The following is an 18577-nucleotide window of genomic DNA, read 5'->3' on the forward strand; positions in this document are numbered from 1 at the left end:
ATTCAAAGCAGCTGAACTGAGCCCTGTGGAGATTGCTCTGACATTCTGTTTGTCTCATTTTGCTATAAATTTATTTATTCAGAACTATCTGATGCTCATAAAAGATCCCTCCTCAGCATGGTTTATTTTGTCACTGTAATTTACTTTGCAATTTATTGTGGCATGATCTGTGTGCTTTGTATTACTGTTATATGTTAGCTGGAAGAAAGAGGGGACTTTTCTTTCAATGCACTTACATTGACACAGGTAATAGTAATGTTGCAGTTTTCTATATTAGGATCTTATATTTTCTCCCCTTACCATTTTATATGAAAGCACCACAGTCTTTAAATGTGTTTTTCATGGCACTGTTCCATGGGTACAGTGAGGTGCCATGCTGGAAGATGTAAAAAGGAGCTTGATGGAGATGTGCCTTTGCCCTCTGCAGCCTAGAATCTCACAGGATATGAATGCTTTGGGGCATAGGTCTGGGCTGGGGGACCTTGTGAGCCTGCCTGTGAAGGCTGTGGGAGGACTGGCAGGGGTGCTGTACACTGGATTTGAGCCACTTTGTAGAGCAGTCTTTCCAAACAGCATATACCTATCCAGGGAGATGGCTTAATCTGCCAAAAGCCACAAAAGTAATCTGTGACAGAGCAAATACTTCCACTCCTGTCTCTCTGGTACTGTGCTTATCCTGGTTTTCACTTCTAAAGATGCCTCTAGCTCCTTTTCCGTGCAGGAATAAGCTATCTGACACAAATATTTCTTCTGATATACTAGTGACCACACCAAGAGATTGTCCTTCAATTATGACAATATGCAATTACAGCTAAAGCAGAGTGAATTTTTTGTGTCCAATCAGGTCTTGATGGATTAGAGGTTTTTTGGTTTTCTTTTAATTACTTTGCACTGTGTGTACACAAAATATAAAAGATAACATGTTGACTGTAGAAAATAATTTTTTTTCTGTAGTCTTTGGAATTATTACATTCAGGGAACTGGAATTGTTTCTGCAACAGCTTTTAAGAACAATTTGGATTAAACCCTACAGTGTATGAAAGTGAGTTGAGGAGGTTTGTTTAGCAACGGGCAGAGATGGCTGTGGATTATTCCTCTCATGAGGAATTAGCTTGGCTATTCCAGCCTTGCAGCTTTAGCATGGCTCTGCCAATGTGTATGTGGTCACTGACACCTTGTGTCGATCCTGTCCTCTCCCTGTCCTGCACTGGCTGTCAGTGGGGCCATGTGCTGTGAAATAGGTTGTATAAGGCTGAGAGATGTCCCTGGGGCCCTGCAATGAGCCACACAGCAAACTCGTGTTGATCTATCATCTGCTCACAATTTCAACCCAGGTGAGAGGCGATTTCCCTCATGCAGAGGCCGCCTTAACCCATTCCACTGCTCTGCTCCCTCTCGTGTGTGGCACAGGTCTCATCACTTAGCCAGGCACTCTATTCCTAAAACGCAAGTTCAAAGCACCTCAAATAATGCACACGTCCTGTAACTCTTGGAAGACTGTTGGCTTGCCCAGCTGTTTATGGGCTGGCCTCAGCCCCCCACCTGCATTCAAACACGGAGCAGCCATTTTGTCTTTAGAGCCCCTCAAACTGTATTCCCCAAAGGAAAAATCTTGCTGGTATTCTTTTTGCTGGGACTTTTGTTCTTTCTTTCCTTATGTTTTTTTTGTCAAACCACAATATAGTGTCACACTGACTAAAAGTCTATATTGGCTCTGTGTCTGTGGGAAATGCTACTACTAACAGCCCTGCATATCTGTAAAAACAGTGTGATAAAGAGTTTGGAGGTGGTAGCCTGAACTGTGCTTTTCTCTGTTGCGGAGATGAACGGAGGCTTTGTCTCTGGTTCAAGCGCTGACAGCTTAGCATCACACCCAATCCTGTATTTGCTTAATAAAGGACAGGAAAACTGACACAGGAGAAAATCCTGCAGAAATTCAAGATGGCTTCAAAGTTTCTCACTAGAAAGCTGTGAGGTACATTGTCAAAGTTATTAGGCAAAAAAAGAAAAAAATAATCCTAGCTGTTTTTATTTACAGCTGGCTTAGCTAGAGGGCCAGGGTGAGCGGCTTAGCACGGTCGCTGCGAGTCACAGCAGGCTGGGAAGCCGGGTGGCCTTCCCCACAGCTCAAAGCAGCAACTCAAATCCACAACAAAAGGCACTGATCTCTCCGTTAGCAGATAGCAGAGAAGGACCAAAATAAGCCCATGTGCTTATACTTGAGTTCTCCTGACACGGTGGACTCGGGAGGCAGCTTGCAGTATATAATGTTGTTGGGGCAATACATTCAGCCCCCATCTATTCATCCTCACTCTCAGTCTTATCAGGAAGGTAAGCTTAAAGTTCTCAGAAATCTATGCTTGAAGTTAAGAGGGATGTACGCGTTGTCAGGAATACACGTGTGAAGCTCGCACTGCTGCGGCTGTGGACATTGCGAGCGGAGCCAGGAGCCGCCCTGTCGCCGGCCGTGAGCTCCTTGAGGGGTATGGTAGCGCCGAACCCGTCGGGGAGCGCTCACGCTCCGCCTGAAGCTGCCGGCACGTCCCGAGACCTTCCTAAGCCTCAGACCCGAGGGAGCCCTTTCCCTCCCGAGCCGCCCTTCGCGGCGGGACACTCGGCCGGCGGCAAAAGGGGCGGCCCTGTGGGTTGCCGCCGATGCCGCGGAGTTTGGCGAGGGGAGCTTGCTCGGCTCCTCTCCGAGAGATTCGCCGCCCCCGCTCCCGCTCTCCCCGGCCCCTGGCTCTCCCGCAGCCGCGCCGTCGGGGCAGCGGCAAGCGCGGGGCGCGCAGCCCGCCCGCCCGTACCTGCTCGTCGGGGAGCTCCGGAGCGGCTGCCGGGCGGGCTCTGCCAGTCGCGGCGGCTCTGTCCAAGGTACCGCCGCCTCCTCCGCGGCCAGGTCCCCTCTGGGTGGGGGCGTGAGGAGGGCGGCTCGACTCTGCCGCCGCTGGCTCCTCCCCGCCCCGCACCGCCCGGCCCGGCCCGGCCCGGCCCTGCCCCACCGCCCCTCCCGCTGCGCGCAACAGGCGTTGCTGCCTGCGCTGCTCCCGCCCGCGGTGCCCCTGCGGCTGCTGCGCCCGGGGCTTGCAGCTGCGCCGGCTCGCCCCGTGCTGGCCGTGTTCCGTGAGGGGTCAGCCTTGGCCGCGGCAAGGGCAGCCCCAAGGGGCTACTGTGCTCGCAGACCCGCGTTTCCACGGGGGTTGTCGCTAGTGTCGAGAAGTGTCGCCTTGGGGCATCTGCGGCTCCTGAAAGCTCGGTAGCCGAACAGGGGCGGGCGGCACTGCCGGTACCACGGCCGGGAGGGGTGGAAGCCGCGACGGGGCGGCAGCGGTCCCGGGGGAGGGCCCGGCTCTGTAGGAGCTGCCATGGGGTCGGCAGCAGCAGCGGCCCGGGGCGGCAGCGCGGGCGGCGGAGCGCAGGAGGCTCCGCTTTTGCCGCTTTCCACAAAGGAGCGGCTGCGGTTAAAGGGAGCGGGTCTCACCTCCCACCGCCATTGCTCCTTCGCCGAACCCCCGTGCCGAAGCGCCATCCCGCTGTTTTCATGAGTTTTGCGCCGCTTGAGCAGCGACTCGACGGCCCCGGCGGGAGCTGCGGGGTCACGCGTCCCGCGCAGCTCGGCGGAACTGACCGGCCGCTGCTCCGCGGCTCCCTCGCGGCGCCCAGATCCCCAGGGACGGCTGGGAGCCCTTAATAGGTGCTATGGCCGCTTGTAAATGTCTTTCCCCCCATTTTGCGATTACAAATAATTTATTTTGTTTCCTAATGGATTAGGAATTAAAACAAACGACTTTATTTTATATTAAGAGAAATTTACAGGGAAAATTATGCAGTCTGGGTCCCTTGTGAGTGGATCGAAGGTTTCCACTCTTTGCAAATGTTTGAATGAAGCATTTCACCATCTTTTGTTTTTGTTTAATCCCTGTCGACTAACTGAGGTGGGTGCCTTTCAATTGGGGCAGCATTTAGCACCGAGAAAGGCACCTTCTAGTAACGTACCTCTAACTGCTGGTGATGTAATTTTTGAAAGATTAGAAAATTTAAATTCATGATTGTGGGGAATAAAAGTTGAATTCGCATAAGAATTCAAGGAGCTGGTTTTAGGCAAGCAGTAGCACGGTTGCAGCGCGATGTTGTTTGCTCAGAGCCGTTAGGTTGTGAAGAATGAATGAGAACATTTTGTACTGGGGTTTCCTCCTATGCGATTTTGGTAGCTAGTGAGAATTGTGCTCTGGGGAATTGTTATCTTAGGGGCTATACTGAGTACTACCAGCTCCCTCCCTGAAGCAGCCCTCAACAACAAAACGAAAGACAATCGATCCCCTTCAATTCTGTTTATTCAGATCGTATTATTCTTGTAACTTGGACTTCAACATAATACAGCATATTGCACTTACCGGAGAGCAGCACAAAAGAGAAAAAAAAAAAAAGTACAATAGTTCAGTTTATTCCCAAGGAAGAATAAAATGAGACAGATGTTGCTCTTCTTAAATATATGAAACCAACTGAAAGTCTGAGTACATGTACACAAGATTTACTAAGTCCCTGAATACACCATTTGAAATTTTACACATACTTTTTTTGCTTTTCTTGTAATTTTTACAGAGATATACAGTATGTCACACACAGTTTCAGCTCGAGAATACTCTGCACAATTATACCCCAGCTACAAGGCTGTTGGGTTTTTTGTTTTCTTTTTGGTGTTTTTTTTTTTTTCTGAAAGATCCCCTCAGATTTCTGCTAATGATTACTGCAATAATTTTCTTCAGGTCTGTCTCACATTCCCCACCCCCTCCACCTTGCCAGAACGCTGAGGGAAATACTGATTAAAAGTAAGTCTAGAAGAAAGCCATTACATCATGACAAAGGGTTAAACTGTATATATTGCACATCAGTACAGAAACATAATGCAGTAACGTTTTCATCCCCCGCTCTGTCTCTCTCCCATACGTCTCTCCTTGCTCCTGGGTCTGGGCCACGTGGGGGAACCTAACTGTACTCATAGTCTGATGAGTCCTCCTCAGATACCCCTTTCAGGTCTCTGTGATAAGAGTCCATGCCATTCTCATCCATCCCTCCTGCTGGCTGGAGGCTTTTCCCCACACCTTTGCGCTCCTCCATTTTGATGGTGTCGTAGAGTCCCTTAGGTCCTTCCTCAAGGAGGATGTTCCTCTCTGAGTGAGAGGGTTTCATTTGGCAGACATTTTTGAGAAAGAGGAGGACAGGGGCATAAAGCACGTTGGCAAGCCCCATGCCCAGGTTGAGCTGTGCAAAGCCCATGGTGTGCACAATCTGGCCGGCCACAATGGGCCCCAGGGCATATGCCACGGAGTAGGAGATGTCCGCAATGGCGTAGACACTGCCATAGACAGAGACGTGACGCACGTCCACCAGGAAAGCCAGGGTGGGCAGCAGGGCTGTGTCCACCAGGGCGATGCCAAAGCAGATGCCACAGAGGGGAATGATGACCTGTCCGAAATTCCTGCAGGCTGGCACCAAGCAGGAGCTGGCACCGATGATGGCCATGCCCAGGGCCCCGTAAAACCACTGCAGGTGGGGGTACGCAGCAGCCAGTCGGACGGTGACGTAGACGCCCAGCACGTGGGGGAAGAAGGCGGGCAGCCAGGTGAGGCCCACCTCCCACTCGCTAGCCCCCATGGAATCCTTCATCCAGTTGGCGATGGTGGGCTCCAGGAAGGCCAGGGGGATGTTGCAGGTGGCCAGGGCCCCTGCCACCACGGCAATGTAGGGGTCAATCATGAGGCGGTGGATGGGGGTGCCGACAGGCATGTTGGCCCGTGCCCCCGTGCCGCCGGGCGGCGCCAGGACCAGCAGCAGCAGCCCGTCGAGGAGGCAGACGCAGGCCAGCACCAGGAAGGGCACCCGCTTGCCCGCGAACTCGTAGAGGACACCGCCGAAGGGGGGGGCGGCCAGGCTGCCGAAGGAGATGCAGGCCAGCGCCGTGCCCAGGGCGCGGCTCCGCGCCGGCTCCTCGGCGTAGCGGTCGGCGATGAGGGCGATGCCGGCGGTGTCGGCAAAGGCAGAGCCCAGCCCCTGCAGACTGCGCGCCGCGAACAGCGTCGCGTAGTTCTCGGCGAAGGCGAAGGTGGCGGTGGAGAGGAACATGACGGCCAGCCCGGCCAGCAGCGGCGCCTCGTAGCCCACGCGGTCGATGAGGGTGCCGCTGAGGGGGTTCACCAGCAGCTGCAGCATGGCTTTGGAAGCGAACAGCACCCCGATCTGCACGTCCTCGTTGCCCCCCGAGGCCGGCGGGTACCGCGCCGGCAGAAGGCTCCGGTTGCCGCCGCCGCTCCCGTTGCCCCCCGCGGGCGCGGACGGGCCGGCGGTGCCCCCGCCGCCGCGCATGGCCGCGATGTAGTCGGGGATGATGGGCACGATGACCATGTAGAGCATGTTGTCCAGCAGCAGCGCCACGCACACCACCACCAGCAGCAGCCGCCGCTGCCGCCGCGCCTCCCCCATGGCGGTGCCCAGCTGCCGCCGCCGCTCGCCCACCGCCTCCGAGAGCCGCTCCACGGCGGCCCGCGCCCGGCCCGCGCCCCCCGCCTCCGACATCGCCCTCAGCAGCGCCGCCGCCGCCCCGCCGCCCGCATGGGGCACGGCGGGGGCGGCCCCGCCGCCTCGGCCGCCCGAGCCGCCGCCGCTCACCTCCGGGCGGCTGCCGTCAGTCCGCGCCGCCGCTGCGAGGCGGCTCCGAGGGGCCGGTCCTCCATCACCACACTAATAAGCGCCGCGCACGGAAACCCCACCCGCCCCCGCCACCGCGCCGGCCCCGCCGCTCGCCCGCCCGTCCCCGCGCCCCGCCCCGCTGCACCGCGCCGGCGACGGCAGCCCTGCCCGCCGCGGTAAGGGGGCTGCGGGGCGGGGGTGCCGCCGGGGCTCCCCGCCCCGGGGGTGTGCCTGGGGGGGGCGGCGGGGACGCGGCACCGCCCCCGAGGTGGCGGCCCGACGGCCCGGCTGGCCGCGGACGCCCGGGCAGCGCTGGAAGCGAGCCCGGCTCTCTGCCAGCCTCACGGAGCTCTCCGTTGCTTCCCCCTGGGCCTGGGCGGCAGGGCCCGGGTGCGATGTGCGCCCGCCGGTGCTGCGGGCAGCGGTGCCGTGTCCTCTCGGGCCCGCGTCGGCGCTGCCTCAGCAGAGCCCGGCTCGCTTGCGGAGGTCGGCGATTACGGGCTCTGCCGCTGTCCTACCGCCGTCTAACCCGAGAGCTGCTCGGGGCTGGTCGGGAACACGCGGCGCGGGTCCGCCCGCGACGGCGTAGCCGGGCCAGGGCAGGGTGTGGGGCCCTCGGGGGCACTTGGGCTAATCGGGAACGGGGCTAGTCCGGGCTGGGCTGAGCCCTGCCCTGCCTCGGGTGGAGGGCGTCATACCATGGAATCTTCATTGGTAATCAGAGAGCAACACAGTAACTATCTTCCTGCCTGCGAGCATGTGTCTAACACTCAGACAAACACCAGGGAAATAATCTTCAAGTGCGGTTGTGTTACACACTGCCCGCATTTTGCCGGGCCAGTGCGGCAGCTGGAAGCATTGCAGAGCAGGGGGCCTCACTCGGTGCAGAGGCTTTGGTATCGAGAAGATACTCTTTAGCATAAAGCAGCATATCATTACTCCTGTAGCAGAAGTGACATGCGGGCTGATCCAAGGAGGATCTCTGCAGAAGGCTGTATGAAATAACCGCATCTCTCAGCCGAGCGCTTCCTGAGTAAATGTGGATTTTGGGCAACTTCATTTGCTTGCATACCTGGGCTTCCACAGCTGAAAGGGAGATGATTTATCTGTCAGTTGCTGTATCTTGCTCTGTTGCAAGAAAACATTCTAGATGGTCAGAAAGACTTTAAGATGGATCCCTGCATGGAGTGGCACACAGATCCAATTGTGCTTACACAGAAGTGGAATCTTAGAGCATATTTAAAATAACAGTACTCCGAGAGATCCATATTTTCGTTGTTACCGTTATTTGTTATTCATTTACTGCATCCACTGTAAAACTGCAAACATGCACCAGTGACAGTCGGGACAAAGATCTTGACTTGGGACTCTAAATAAGCTATTATCCTAAATGCTTCGAAAGCTAATTCAGGGTGTAGAAGGAAAGTGTCTGAAGGAATAGAAGAGTCTTACTGGAAGGGTACTGAGCTGAAAGCCAAGGCTGCTGCACCTGGCTGCACGGTGTCAAGATACTTGTCACCTGTGAGACTGATTTAGTTGGGAAAAAATCAAACCAAACACTACCAACTCCATCCTCTTCTGATTCCTCAAACAGACCCTGGGGTAGCTGCCTGGGAACGTCTCTGCACAGGACTGCGAGCGTGGGAGGAGCAGCTACCCAGATGATGAGGAAATGGCTGAAGGATGCACCTCCTGTTTGGGATGGATATCACGTTTGCAGTAGGCGGTAATGGGTTGGGGGCAGATATGACTTTGGATCATTGCTGTGCTGCAGTCAGGAGTATTGGAATCTTGGCTCTCGCTTGATGAGGCACTTTATTTGATTAAAGTTTCCCTTTTAATCAGAGATATGGTCATTTCCCGTCTCTAAAATGGAATCTGGCTCTGGGGGTCATGTCTGGATAATAAAAGCACTGGTTCTCTTGTCTCATGGGAGTTGATATTGAATTTATTACCATCAAGAGAAAGCAGAATTATACTTGTAAAATGTTGCATAATAAATTTAGCTTCCTTAGTAAATCAAATCAGCAGATACCCTTATCTGCAAGAGATGCGTCATCGCTACGTGAGCTTCTTTGACTAGACAGAACTAATGGGGAGAAAATGTACCTTCAAGTGTGGTCAAAGTTGATGGACCCACAGTAAATTAAAGTTTAAAAAAAGTCTCCCTGGTGTTTGGCTTAGAAATTTATAATTATATTTGGGAAGGGACTTTAAGGTGAGATGAGATGACTTTTAAAATTTTGTGCTTTTATCCCAAAGCCCAGAGATGTGACAATTATTTAGTCTGAGAAGAGAAATGCGGAGGAGGTGATGTACTTCATTTGTCCTCCAGTGCAGAGCATGTGGATTTGGAAAACCACTGTTAATGTCAAGGAGATAGAGAAGATTTTGGATCTGTGTAAAGAACAGAGTTTACTGCACCAGGGCTTTTACCACTTTCTTTGTTGTAGAGGCTGTAGATGAAGGAAAAGTAGCTCAGGATGACTGCTTGGCAATAAAATGCAATTTATTATTGAATCCAAAAAAGCCCATGGCCCAGGAAGAGAAATTATACTTAGGATCTTCAAGACTTCAGAAAAATATTCTAGAGAATATATAACACATATGAGTATACGAACCTTCATGTATGATGATGATGATGATATCAGTTTAAGTTGAATGGGAGGATAAAGTGAGGTTTAGTATGACCAGTTGATCACATTTCTAACACTCATTTTAAAAAGGAAGACCTACCTACATTGGAAATTTTGGAAAAGTGAGAGAGGTTTCTCTCCAAACATCAAAATAAATATATGAGTGGTTAAAAAGATAAAATTACTTGTGTACATTCTGCTCTTTCTTGTCCTGGTACCTACTGAATAGATAGTCCTTGTGCTTTGAAATGACAGTTGTTTTTGATGCTCTATCAGGGTGATTTTACAAAGAGAGAGAGAGAGGGAGAGAAGCTGGGATGCAGTCAGCTGTCAGGAATGGAACTGAGTTAATTGAGCATCCTTAGGAGCCTTTCTTTCACAGGAGAAAAAGTTTTTGCTATGAGGTATCCAAACACAGTGAATCAGAGAGTTAGAGTTCCACAGGTCTGCAACATATTAATACTCTTAATAGCCTAAGTACTTAATGTCTGCAATAGAGAGTCTTGCCCCCTTAAGGATATGGCAATACCTTTTAGCATTTAGGACTAAACTAACTATGTGTTTCTTTTTCGATTAAAACACCTGCTAATCTGATTCTCCAAATAGGAGAAGCTCACCTAGTTTGACAGGTATGTTACAATCTTTAGAAGTGTGGTAGAGGAAGAGGGAAGAGATAGAAGGTAAGGTCAATTTTCAGCAACTTAATTTCAAATGCATTTTTGTGCAGAAAATGGTCAGGCTGTTAAATGGCAGCCAGTAAGTTATTGTCATGAATGTAATTACTGAGAAAACAACTCATTATTTTGGTATTTTGCATTATCCATTAACATACTCCTGTATGTCGGTAATAGCTGAGGTTTCTGCTCTTCCTGTTGGGCTCTAAAACCTTTGTTGCCAAGGCAGATGGAGACACAGCACAGTCAGAAGCACATGAAGGCACGCAGAGGAGCTTTGGAGAGCAGAGGAAAGGGGGAGTCCTGCCAGTGGCTGGCAGACCCCGTGGCTGCTGGTGCCATGAGGTGGCACTGGGCAGGGGCATGCCAGGCAAGGCTTGGTGCCCTCTGCTGGTCCTGCTTTGGGTTCCAGCTGGGCTGGTTGGCAGTCCTGGCTGGACAAGCCTTAGCCCCTCCAGCCAATGGTAGTTTTGGCATGAGCAGGATTAGCCACCAGGCGCAGCCTTCTGCGGGGACTGTGTGTCTTGTAAGTCTCTGTCAAAACTTCATGTGTGCAACAGGTGTAATGTGGGATGGGGACTGGACATGAAAATGTGCCCTTCCATTTCTGTAAAATCTTTGTTCAATAAGCAAATCTGGTTTTTATAAATGGTTGTCATACTTTGAGGAATGATAAAATGACCAGGGTGGATTTTTAAAACTAATTTTACACCCATACTTCATGCTGCTTCATTCTATGGAAATAATGCTTAGAGAGAGAGGAAAAATAGATGTGAAAAATAAGGGAAAAAGCTATTCAAGGATTTGTGTCTAAGCTTATGTCAGCTCTAGCAATAGTTGGTGTTCTTGATAGTTGTAATATACAATTTTTCAGTTAAAGAGAGCTAGTAAATGATGGTGTGTCTTCCAACTCTAAAAGTACAGGGCATTCTCTATGATGAAGTCGTGTTTGAACACATAAATAGCTCAGTGAATGGAATTTCCACTTTCCCTCTTGGAGAATACTTATCTGTCCAATAAAATTCAGGGCTTGAGTAGTCTCCTGACATTAAGTTTGAAATTTCTTTTCCTGTTTTGTTCCCACTAAGCCTATGTCTACTGTGTGCATCACCTCAAACCGCATTTTTCTCTTCTTTATATCCTTCAAACATTTGCTATGTTCGTTCCAGGCTACATGAGCATGACAAGTGGTGTCCATCTTTGAGATGCAAGAAGCAGCTATAAAATCTGGGAAGATGCTGTTCCTCCCAAGGACTGCTTCTCTTCCTAGTCCTTGAACACCATTTTTGTCCATCATGTCTTTTTCTGCTCTTTTGCGGAAGCCTGTCAAAATGTTCTCCAACCAACCACAAAAGTATGTTTTTTTCCCCAAAGTTATCCTGGTTTTCATCTTTTCAGTTGTAAAAATACAGAATTTATCCTTGCTCCAAGACTCCTCAAGTTCATACATGCACTCATTTCTAATCCAATTTTGCGGGGAACAGGAGCTGAAAGAATGTTTGATACTCCTGATTCTTAATGTGCTTCTCCACTAGCTACTCATCTCTGCTCACTGTTTGGGGCTTTGCTGCAGTCCAAATCAAATTCCTCATTGCTTAATAGCCTCTCAGAACTGTGACAGCAGGAAACACATCTTCCATATGCTCACAAATAGTTTCTGTGGCTTTAAGAGTGGTGTCAGATTGGCAATCTAGTTTGCTGACAGTTCAAATGTGCGTTTCCATCATGCTGGACATTCTCCTCATGCTGACTACAGAAGAAAGATATTTCAAAAAACCTGTCAGATATTTTGGGTTGATAATCTGCAAAGACATTCATTTGTCCAAAGCAGAATGAATTGAATATGAATGTTTTACTTAAAGGGGGAGGCAAATATCTTGGCAAATAATTAAATATATGTTGGCAAGACATATTGTAAGTGACATATCCCTGTGACAGGATACGTCAGTCAGCGTGTATCTTCTAACTATTTAAGTAAAATTTCTCTGTCAAGAAAAGCTCAGGCATCTGTGGCTTTAAGAGTGGTGTCAGATTGGCAATTTTGTAATGCCTTTCTACAAAATTATTGCCAAGGAGAAAATTGTAAGTATGAGCTAGGCATTGGTGTCTGGAGACAAACAACATAAAGTTGTAGTGGATCCTACTTTTCCATGTGACCTAAGGAAATCAGAAAAGGTAAACGTAGATAATTACTCATGTACATCTACATCTAATGTATCTAAATATCTAAACCTTAGATATTTACTCATGTGCCTATATTATACGTTAGGTTTGTGGCAGTGTTTGCCACCAGCCTTGCCCATCTCTTCCCAGTGCACTGTTTAGTTCATGAGAAGTTATGTTTCTATGGCTTTCATTCTCTGCATTAACATTTTGAATAGCTGTGGCATTTCAAAGCATTGAAAACTGCTTGTAAACAGGGGGGAAAATGCTCCTTTCTACAGCAGAGATAAAACCAGTGGAGACTGAAGCCACCTTGTAGGTCCTTAAGGGTGTGTGGGATTAGTATTCACACAAATTTAGGAAGGGAAATCAGGTGTGCATCATGCCTCCTACCTCATTACAAGACTGATTCTTAGCCTGCTGACCTGAGGCTGGTCTTGGGATGGTGTGACCTGGTGTCATTGTGAAGCTGCAGTTGGAGTGAATGCTTGAAATTGTCACTAGAGGCATAAGAGTGAAGGTGCTGATTTTGTGGTGCTTTTTGTCATTTGGAGTGTCTGCTGAAGTCTCTGTTGCCACTGCAGCTTCAGAGCAGTATATAGTCCACGTGGCCCTTGTCAGCTGGGGGCTCTTCTTTACAAGATATAAAGGGCAGTGGCTCCTGCTGGTGCTTTTAGATCTATCAAAGCAGCCTTTGGTATTTTTGAATAAAGTTGAATAATAATCTGTCCTAAATAATACATTAGACTTTTTTTTTTTTCTCTTTGTTCACGAACCATCTGAAGGTACTTGTACAGTTGTCTCTTATTTTGTTTGAAAATACTGTAAGTTGCTCTCAGCATGAAGGTTGTTCTCAGAGAACTTGCTGCAAGTATGAGGTGCCCAACATTAGAAATCTGGACTGCACTGAATGGCTCTCAGGAGCGGAGCACCTCCTGTTGCTTCCCTGCTTGGACTGGAAGCACATGGAATTAGTGTTAGTTTCCCCTCTCTTTCCTGGTGTCTCATCCTGAGCATGTCTATGCCCCCCAAACTGAGAAGAGTAGACCATAAGTGGAATAAACTTCAGGAGAAGTCAGCTCATGTAGTAAATTTGTGTTTAGAAATTGTACTGAAAGCTCTCTGGAGGATTTGAAAATCCAAGGAGATGAAGTCCATTTGCTGCTAACCAAGGCAGGACCAGCTGGGTAGCAGGAGGAGTACCTGGGAGAAACTGAGAGCAGAGAGAGCTTCTGCTCTGAGCCCTCTTGCTGGTGGGAAAATGCATGGGATTTGCTGTTAAGATGTGATGGGACTGGTGATCCTAAAGAATGCTTGGTTATGTAGGTTAGATTCAGAATCAGAATTCCAGTCTCCTTAAGCAGTTTGGCACAGTGGATGTGTGGGAGTTTCTTTTGTTTGTTTTACTGTTTATTTGTTTGGGTTTTTTTTGTCCCAGAAACACAAAATTACAGTGCAAGTTTTCTTTGACTTTCAGTTAGATGGTGGCACCTGCAGATGAACTTAATTCTTTTTTAATGTACCCAATTGTTTTAATTGTGATCATGGCAACAGAATGAAATGTACTTTGGTTCTGTGGGATATCCTATTTTTTTCCCCAAAGTTTTGCAAATTTTTATTGGTACTGTTGAGAACTCTGTTTTTCAACTCACAGTATATGAGCATTATGTATTCTGTGCTTTTCATGACCTAAACTGTATGTATGGAACAGAAGGCTGTTCTGTGCAGGTTTCTGTACTATGTGCACATCCCTGGAGTAAAAGGGAAATGCAGGGAACATGCAGCAATGAGCTAAAGGATGTTGAACATACACTGTGAAGGAAACTGATTCTAATTGGAGACAAATGAGGTTGCATTTGAAGGGAACCCTTTACCTCCTGACAAAATTTTAGGAATTCAATAGGCTCCAGTAATTTCCTAACAGTGAACTTTTAAAGAGATTTTGCACTTCCTTGATTGCTGCTATATTTAAAGAAGATGGCACTTGAGAATTGAGAGCAGGATGCGGTGACCTTGCCTTACCTATAACGCCAGTGGAAGCCACTATTCTTGGAGCACTGTAATTCTGCTCTCACTGGGAGGCTGCCTTTGATTTCAAGGCAAAAGGCTGGAGCTCCCATATGGGAGACTGCTGTCCTGCATCTCTCACTGAGCATGCATTAACTGGAGAGCAAGCATCTGATTAACATCCCTAGTGCTGTCATAAATCAATCTGTGTATGCTTAAACAAGTTACATCAGCCTAATGGGAAAAGATGTGGTGAGACAATTAAAAGAATTAACCCAGAGCAGGGGGGTCGATAGCGTGGAATAATCTGTTGCTGGAGTGTGATGACCAGGCACTGTGGTAGTTCTGGCAGCCAGTCCCTGCAGGAATTGAGCCCCAGTCTCTCTCATGGGAAGGCTGATGCATTTGCAGAGGATCTGGCAATGGGGCTCTGGGGTTTCCAAATGCTTGAAGGCTGATGAGGTTTAATTATTTTTATTAACTTTTATTGCTCTGAGGTGGAAAGCAGCTGTGTGTGAACGAGTTCACTAGTGTGTGTGTAAATAAGCCAGCTCAGAGCCTTCCTGCCAGTGGAATCAGAGCATAAGCAATAGGGTACAGTCAATTTTAGTGATTTAATACTGTCTAGGTAAGCTTTTCTTCTTACTGACTCAAGAAGGTTGTCTACGAATACTGTTCTTATGCTTTAGTGAGTTGCCTAAATTGAGCTGTGCAAATGGCTGCCAATGGAAACCAGAAACTCAGATTTCTTATTAGATTTAGTACAGTGGTCATTATGGTGAATTTGATTACAAAAAAGGCAGGGGAGGGTTGCTAAAAAAAGAAATGGTTTTTTTTCCTTTACTTCTCCCCACCTTGTGAAAAGTCAAATTGACAATGCATACCTATCAGTCTTACAGCCTTAGAGCATGCATTGCAAGCTCCTATTCAAGTTCAAGGCAGTTGCACAGAGATCCTTGAAAAATGAGCCTCTATCTTGCCCAGCTAGTAATCAGTACCTGAATCCAGTTCAGCCACGCCCCTGTGTGAGTTAATGGAAGCCTCTGGTTCTCCATTTCCTTTGAATCTGTTTGCAGTTTCCCCAGAAGATTTCTGTGGGGCTACTTGTGCCTGGAAAATACAGTCAGTATAATGCACCCAGGACCAACATAAACCTCCTCCTTTCCTGCCAGTTCAATGCAAAGAAAGTCAAACTGTGCTGAAACTCACAAAGTTGTGAGAGTCTCTTTCACACAGGTGTGTTTCAGAGAAAGGCAAGAGAGTCAAGAAGAAATCGAGAGCTGGTGGAAAGGGGCACTCACAACATTGTGTTTGTGTACTTGACCCTCTTTTTTTTTTGCTGCAGCTTTGTTACTGTCTTCAGGCAGAGAAAGCTCTGCTTGCAAATAGTTTTCTTTTCAGCTTATCCCCAAGCAGCAACAGTGAAGTGTTACTGGGACCATAAGGACATCATGGAGTTCAAGGAGTTCTTTGGAGGTGGGGGAAAACTCCACCATGTATCTCAGAGCACGTGATGTTGACACTGTGAGTCCACCAGACCACCAAAGCTTGAAGAGTGAGGCTAAAATGCTGGTGGTGTCTCCAAGAAATTAAGTTATTGGCTGTCCAGCCCTTTGCTTGCTAAGTGTGTCCCTTGGCTCAAGGCATATCAGGTAGTGCTGGGACTGCATTACTGCTGCTGCTGCATTACAGCAAAGCCAGCAGTGAGCAGCTGATGGTGCAGTGTCCTCCATTTCCAGAGGGCCGTGGCAATGGTTGGTTGAGGGAGCTGCTCCCCCTGCTCATGTATGCACGACTCAATTTTTGTGTTTGTTGTGCTTAGATATGTTTTTGGTGGACATGCTGAAGAGGGTCAGGAGTAAAGAAAGGCTCTTGCTGACTCAGGAGACCAGCAGCATGGAAAGGCTATTGAGAGAGGCAAAAGAAATGCTGACCCTAGTTGCTCTGCTTTCTGCTTCCAGTTTTGAAGCATCCTGGCAGTGAGGTAACATACAAGATAAACTTTGTGACCATTTTTCAGGGTACCAGTTGCATATATAATGGATCTCAGCTGGGAAACCCTACCAGGACAGGGCAGGGGTAAGGGTTAGTGCAAACCTGGCTTTGACCCTCCCCTAGCAGCTATCCAGATGCATCTTCTAGCACAATGCCTTTAGCAATCATCGAACTTTTGACCCCAGTCTCTGAAGTAATGCCAAGTATGTTTAGCACACACACAAATGAAGTGGAAATCATTATTGGCTTGCTCATGACCTGCTGAAAAATGGTTCCCCTCCAGGGGCTCTGCTTGCATTTCCCTCAGTCTCTTGTAGCACTCAATCTTTCAGCAGTTTCATGTGCTACAAACTGAGCATCACTGTGCTTTTGCTTGGATCGACCTGCCCTTGTCTGTTCACTCCAAACCCTTTCCCACCTTAGGTTTTCTGAGGCAGCAGTAACAGGGCTCACACCTAAGCACTCCCAAGAACACACACCACGTTTATACTGTTATGTCCAGGTGTGACTCAGGACCACATCTAGCTCATGTCATGCTGGGAGCTGGTCTCAGCCTGTCCTCTCTGTCCTTCAACTACCAAGCCCCAGGAACAGGAAATGCAGATCTACAGGCTGTCAGGAAGCTCTGCTGATCCAGATGACTGGCAGTCCAAATGGCAAGGTTTCTTCCAACCCTGAGTTTTATTTCTCTGCTTTCCCTCTGCACGCATATATTCATTTTGTCTGGGCTGCCATGAGTGTTGACAAAACTGATCTCTTCTTTAAATGTCCATAATTGGAGCCCCTTCTCTTCAAAACAAATAGATCTCCAAATACTCAGAAACCTCTGTATTATTTATCTGAAATACAGGAATAAAAATACATTATTTTTATCTTTATTTCTTTTCTAAACAAAGCTACACATAAAGTTTGAGATAAGGTCAAAGCTCATTGAGAGAATTGCTACTTATCCTGTGTAGATACAGAGTGATTCCAACAACTGGATTGTTCCTTGTAAGAGTCTCCTTTTGCGTTTGCATGCAAATGATCACAGAAGGAAGGAAATCCCAGTATCCACCTCGTCACCCTATCCTGCACTACAGTTGTAATATCCTGAATAGTTGATCCTTCCATTCTGCAATTTTGGATGGCTGTTGGGTTTTTTTGGTTTTTGTTTTTTTGTTGGTTTTTTTTCCCCCTGTTGTACTATTTTAGTAAATGGCATTTTCTTCTCCCAAATGTGTTCTTTTTGGTGGGCTGGGGCTAACACTAGAATAAATAAGACAAAGCTTCACTGAAAGGAGTAATGACCAACTAGTTAAAAATAGTAAATGAAACAGCCATGTTGAGCTGTCTTAGTAAAAAAAAAAAAAAAAAAAAAAGGTAAATTTTTATTTGTTTCTAGTTTCTTTTCTGTCAGTGTACCAGAGCTGTGTTGAGACAGCTACTGTTCCTGGCAGAGTACTATGTGTTTGCATGGTGTTAGTATGACTGATTGACAGCAAAGCCCTCTCCTTCAAAGAGATGACAGGACTGCAACATGATGAGGGGATGTGGCAGACCAAGGGGAGCAGGGCCCTGGCTCTTCTGTTCCTTCTCTGCTGTTTCCTGCAGTCCACTTGGAAATCCACTGTGCCGAGGGGCAGCTTGGAGCCAGGCAACCTGCGCCTGTGCGTGTCCCCAGTGCTGCTCCCTGGCCCCGCTGCTCACTGTGCGTGCAGCGCAGGGTGGGGGCTGCTCCCAGCATCCCTTCAACCTCGACTTTTTCGTGTCACGGGGCAGCTCTTCCGCAGCCGTGACAGACAGGTGGTGGTGCAGCCAGAGCAGTGGTGGCCCCAGGGTGTGCCACCGCTCCGGAGTGCGTGGCACCCGCGGACTGAGGGGAGCGGTGCGGATCCAGGGCAGTGCGGGAGGGAATCGAGCTCCTGCTCCACTGAACCACGTGCAGGAAACTCGGGGCTCTGAGGCTCTCTTTGGTGTCAATGTGCAGGTGTGCGTGTGTGGGTTTTTCTTCCCGAGACTACAACCACGTGAGGGATGCTTTCGATGGGCGCCCAGCTGCACGGGGCAGCTTTCCCTTGCTCCGGCAGGGCTCCGCTCTGTGCACCAGGTCCTGACAGGACTTTGTCTGAAGTAAAACCTGGCAAGCTGCTGCCTGGGCCATCCATAGAGGCGCGTCCCTGAAGCTGTACAGAAACATTGTAGGAGAGGCAAGGTGGCAGCGTGGCCTTCAGAATTGCTGGAAACCAACCCAGGATTCAGCCACATCCCCAGTTTCTATAGTGGGACCTTTTTCATTAGAGATGATGTGAGTAAGTGGTAAGGATCATGGGTACCCGCTCCTTTGAAATTCTCCTGAACTCTTGAGATTCTGCTCCACTGCTCCACATGAGAGTATTGCACATATTGTACACACGAAGGGGTGTGGAGTCCTTCTGA

At 48.8% G+C, this 18577-nt stretch overlaps 2 protein-coding genes across 2 annotated transcripts in view; one reads left to right on the forward strand and one right to left on the reverse strand.

Moving 5' to 3' along the window:
- Nucleotides 1-4983: 4983 nt before the first annotated feature.
- Nucleotides 4984-6570, reverse strand: SLC18A3 (solute carrier family 18 member A3; the record flags this gene model as incomplete). Its single annotated transcript, XM_082286677.1, has 1 exon — nucleotides 4984-6570. One exon carries the CDS (start codon nucleotides 6568-6570, stop codon nucleotides 4984-4986), a length of 1587 nt encoding a protein of 528 aa, XP_082142803.1.
- Nucleotides 6571-17976: 11406 nt separating this feature from the next.
- The window catches only part of LRIT1 (leucine rich repeat, Ig-like and transmembrane domains 1), a gene marked incomplete at its 3' end in the record, with an annotated part of 55116 nt that continues 54515 nt past the window's right edge, over nucleotides 17977-18577 (forward strand). The window contains exon 1 of the mRNA XM_082285695.1: nucleotides 17977-18128. The remainder of the gene's footprint in view (nucleotides 18129-18577) is intronic.

This window comes from Coloeus monedula, assembly GCF_965178545.1.
Source record: "Coloeus monedula genome assembly, chromosome: 8".
Lineage (NCBI taxonomy): Eukaryota > Metazoa > Chordata > Aves > Passeriformes > Corvidae > Coloeus > Coloeus monedula.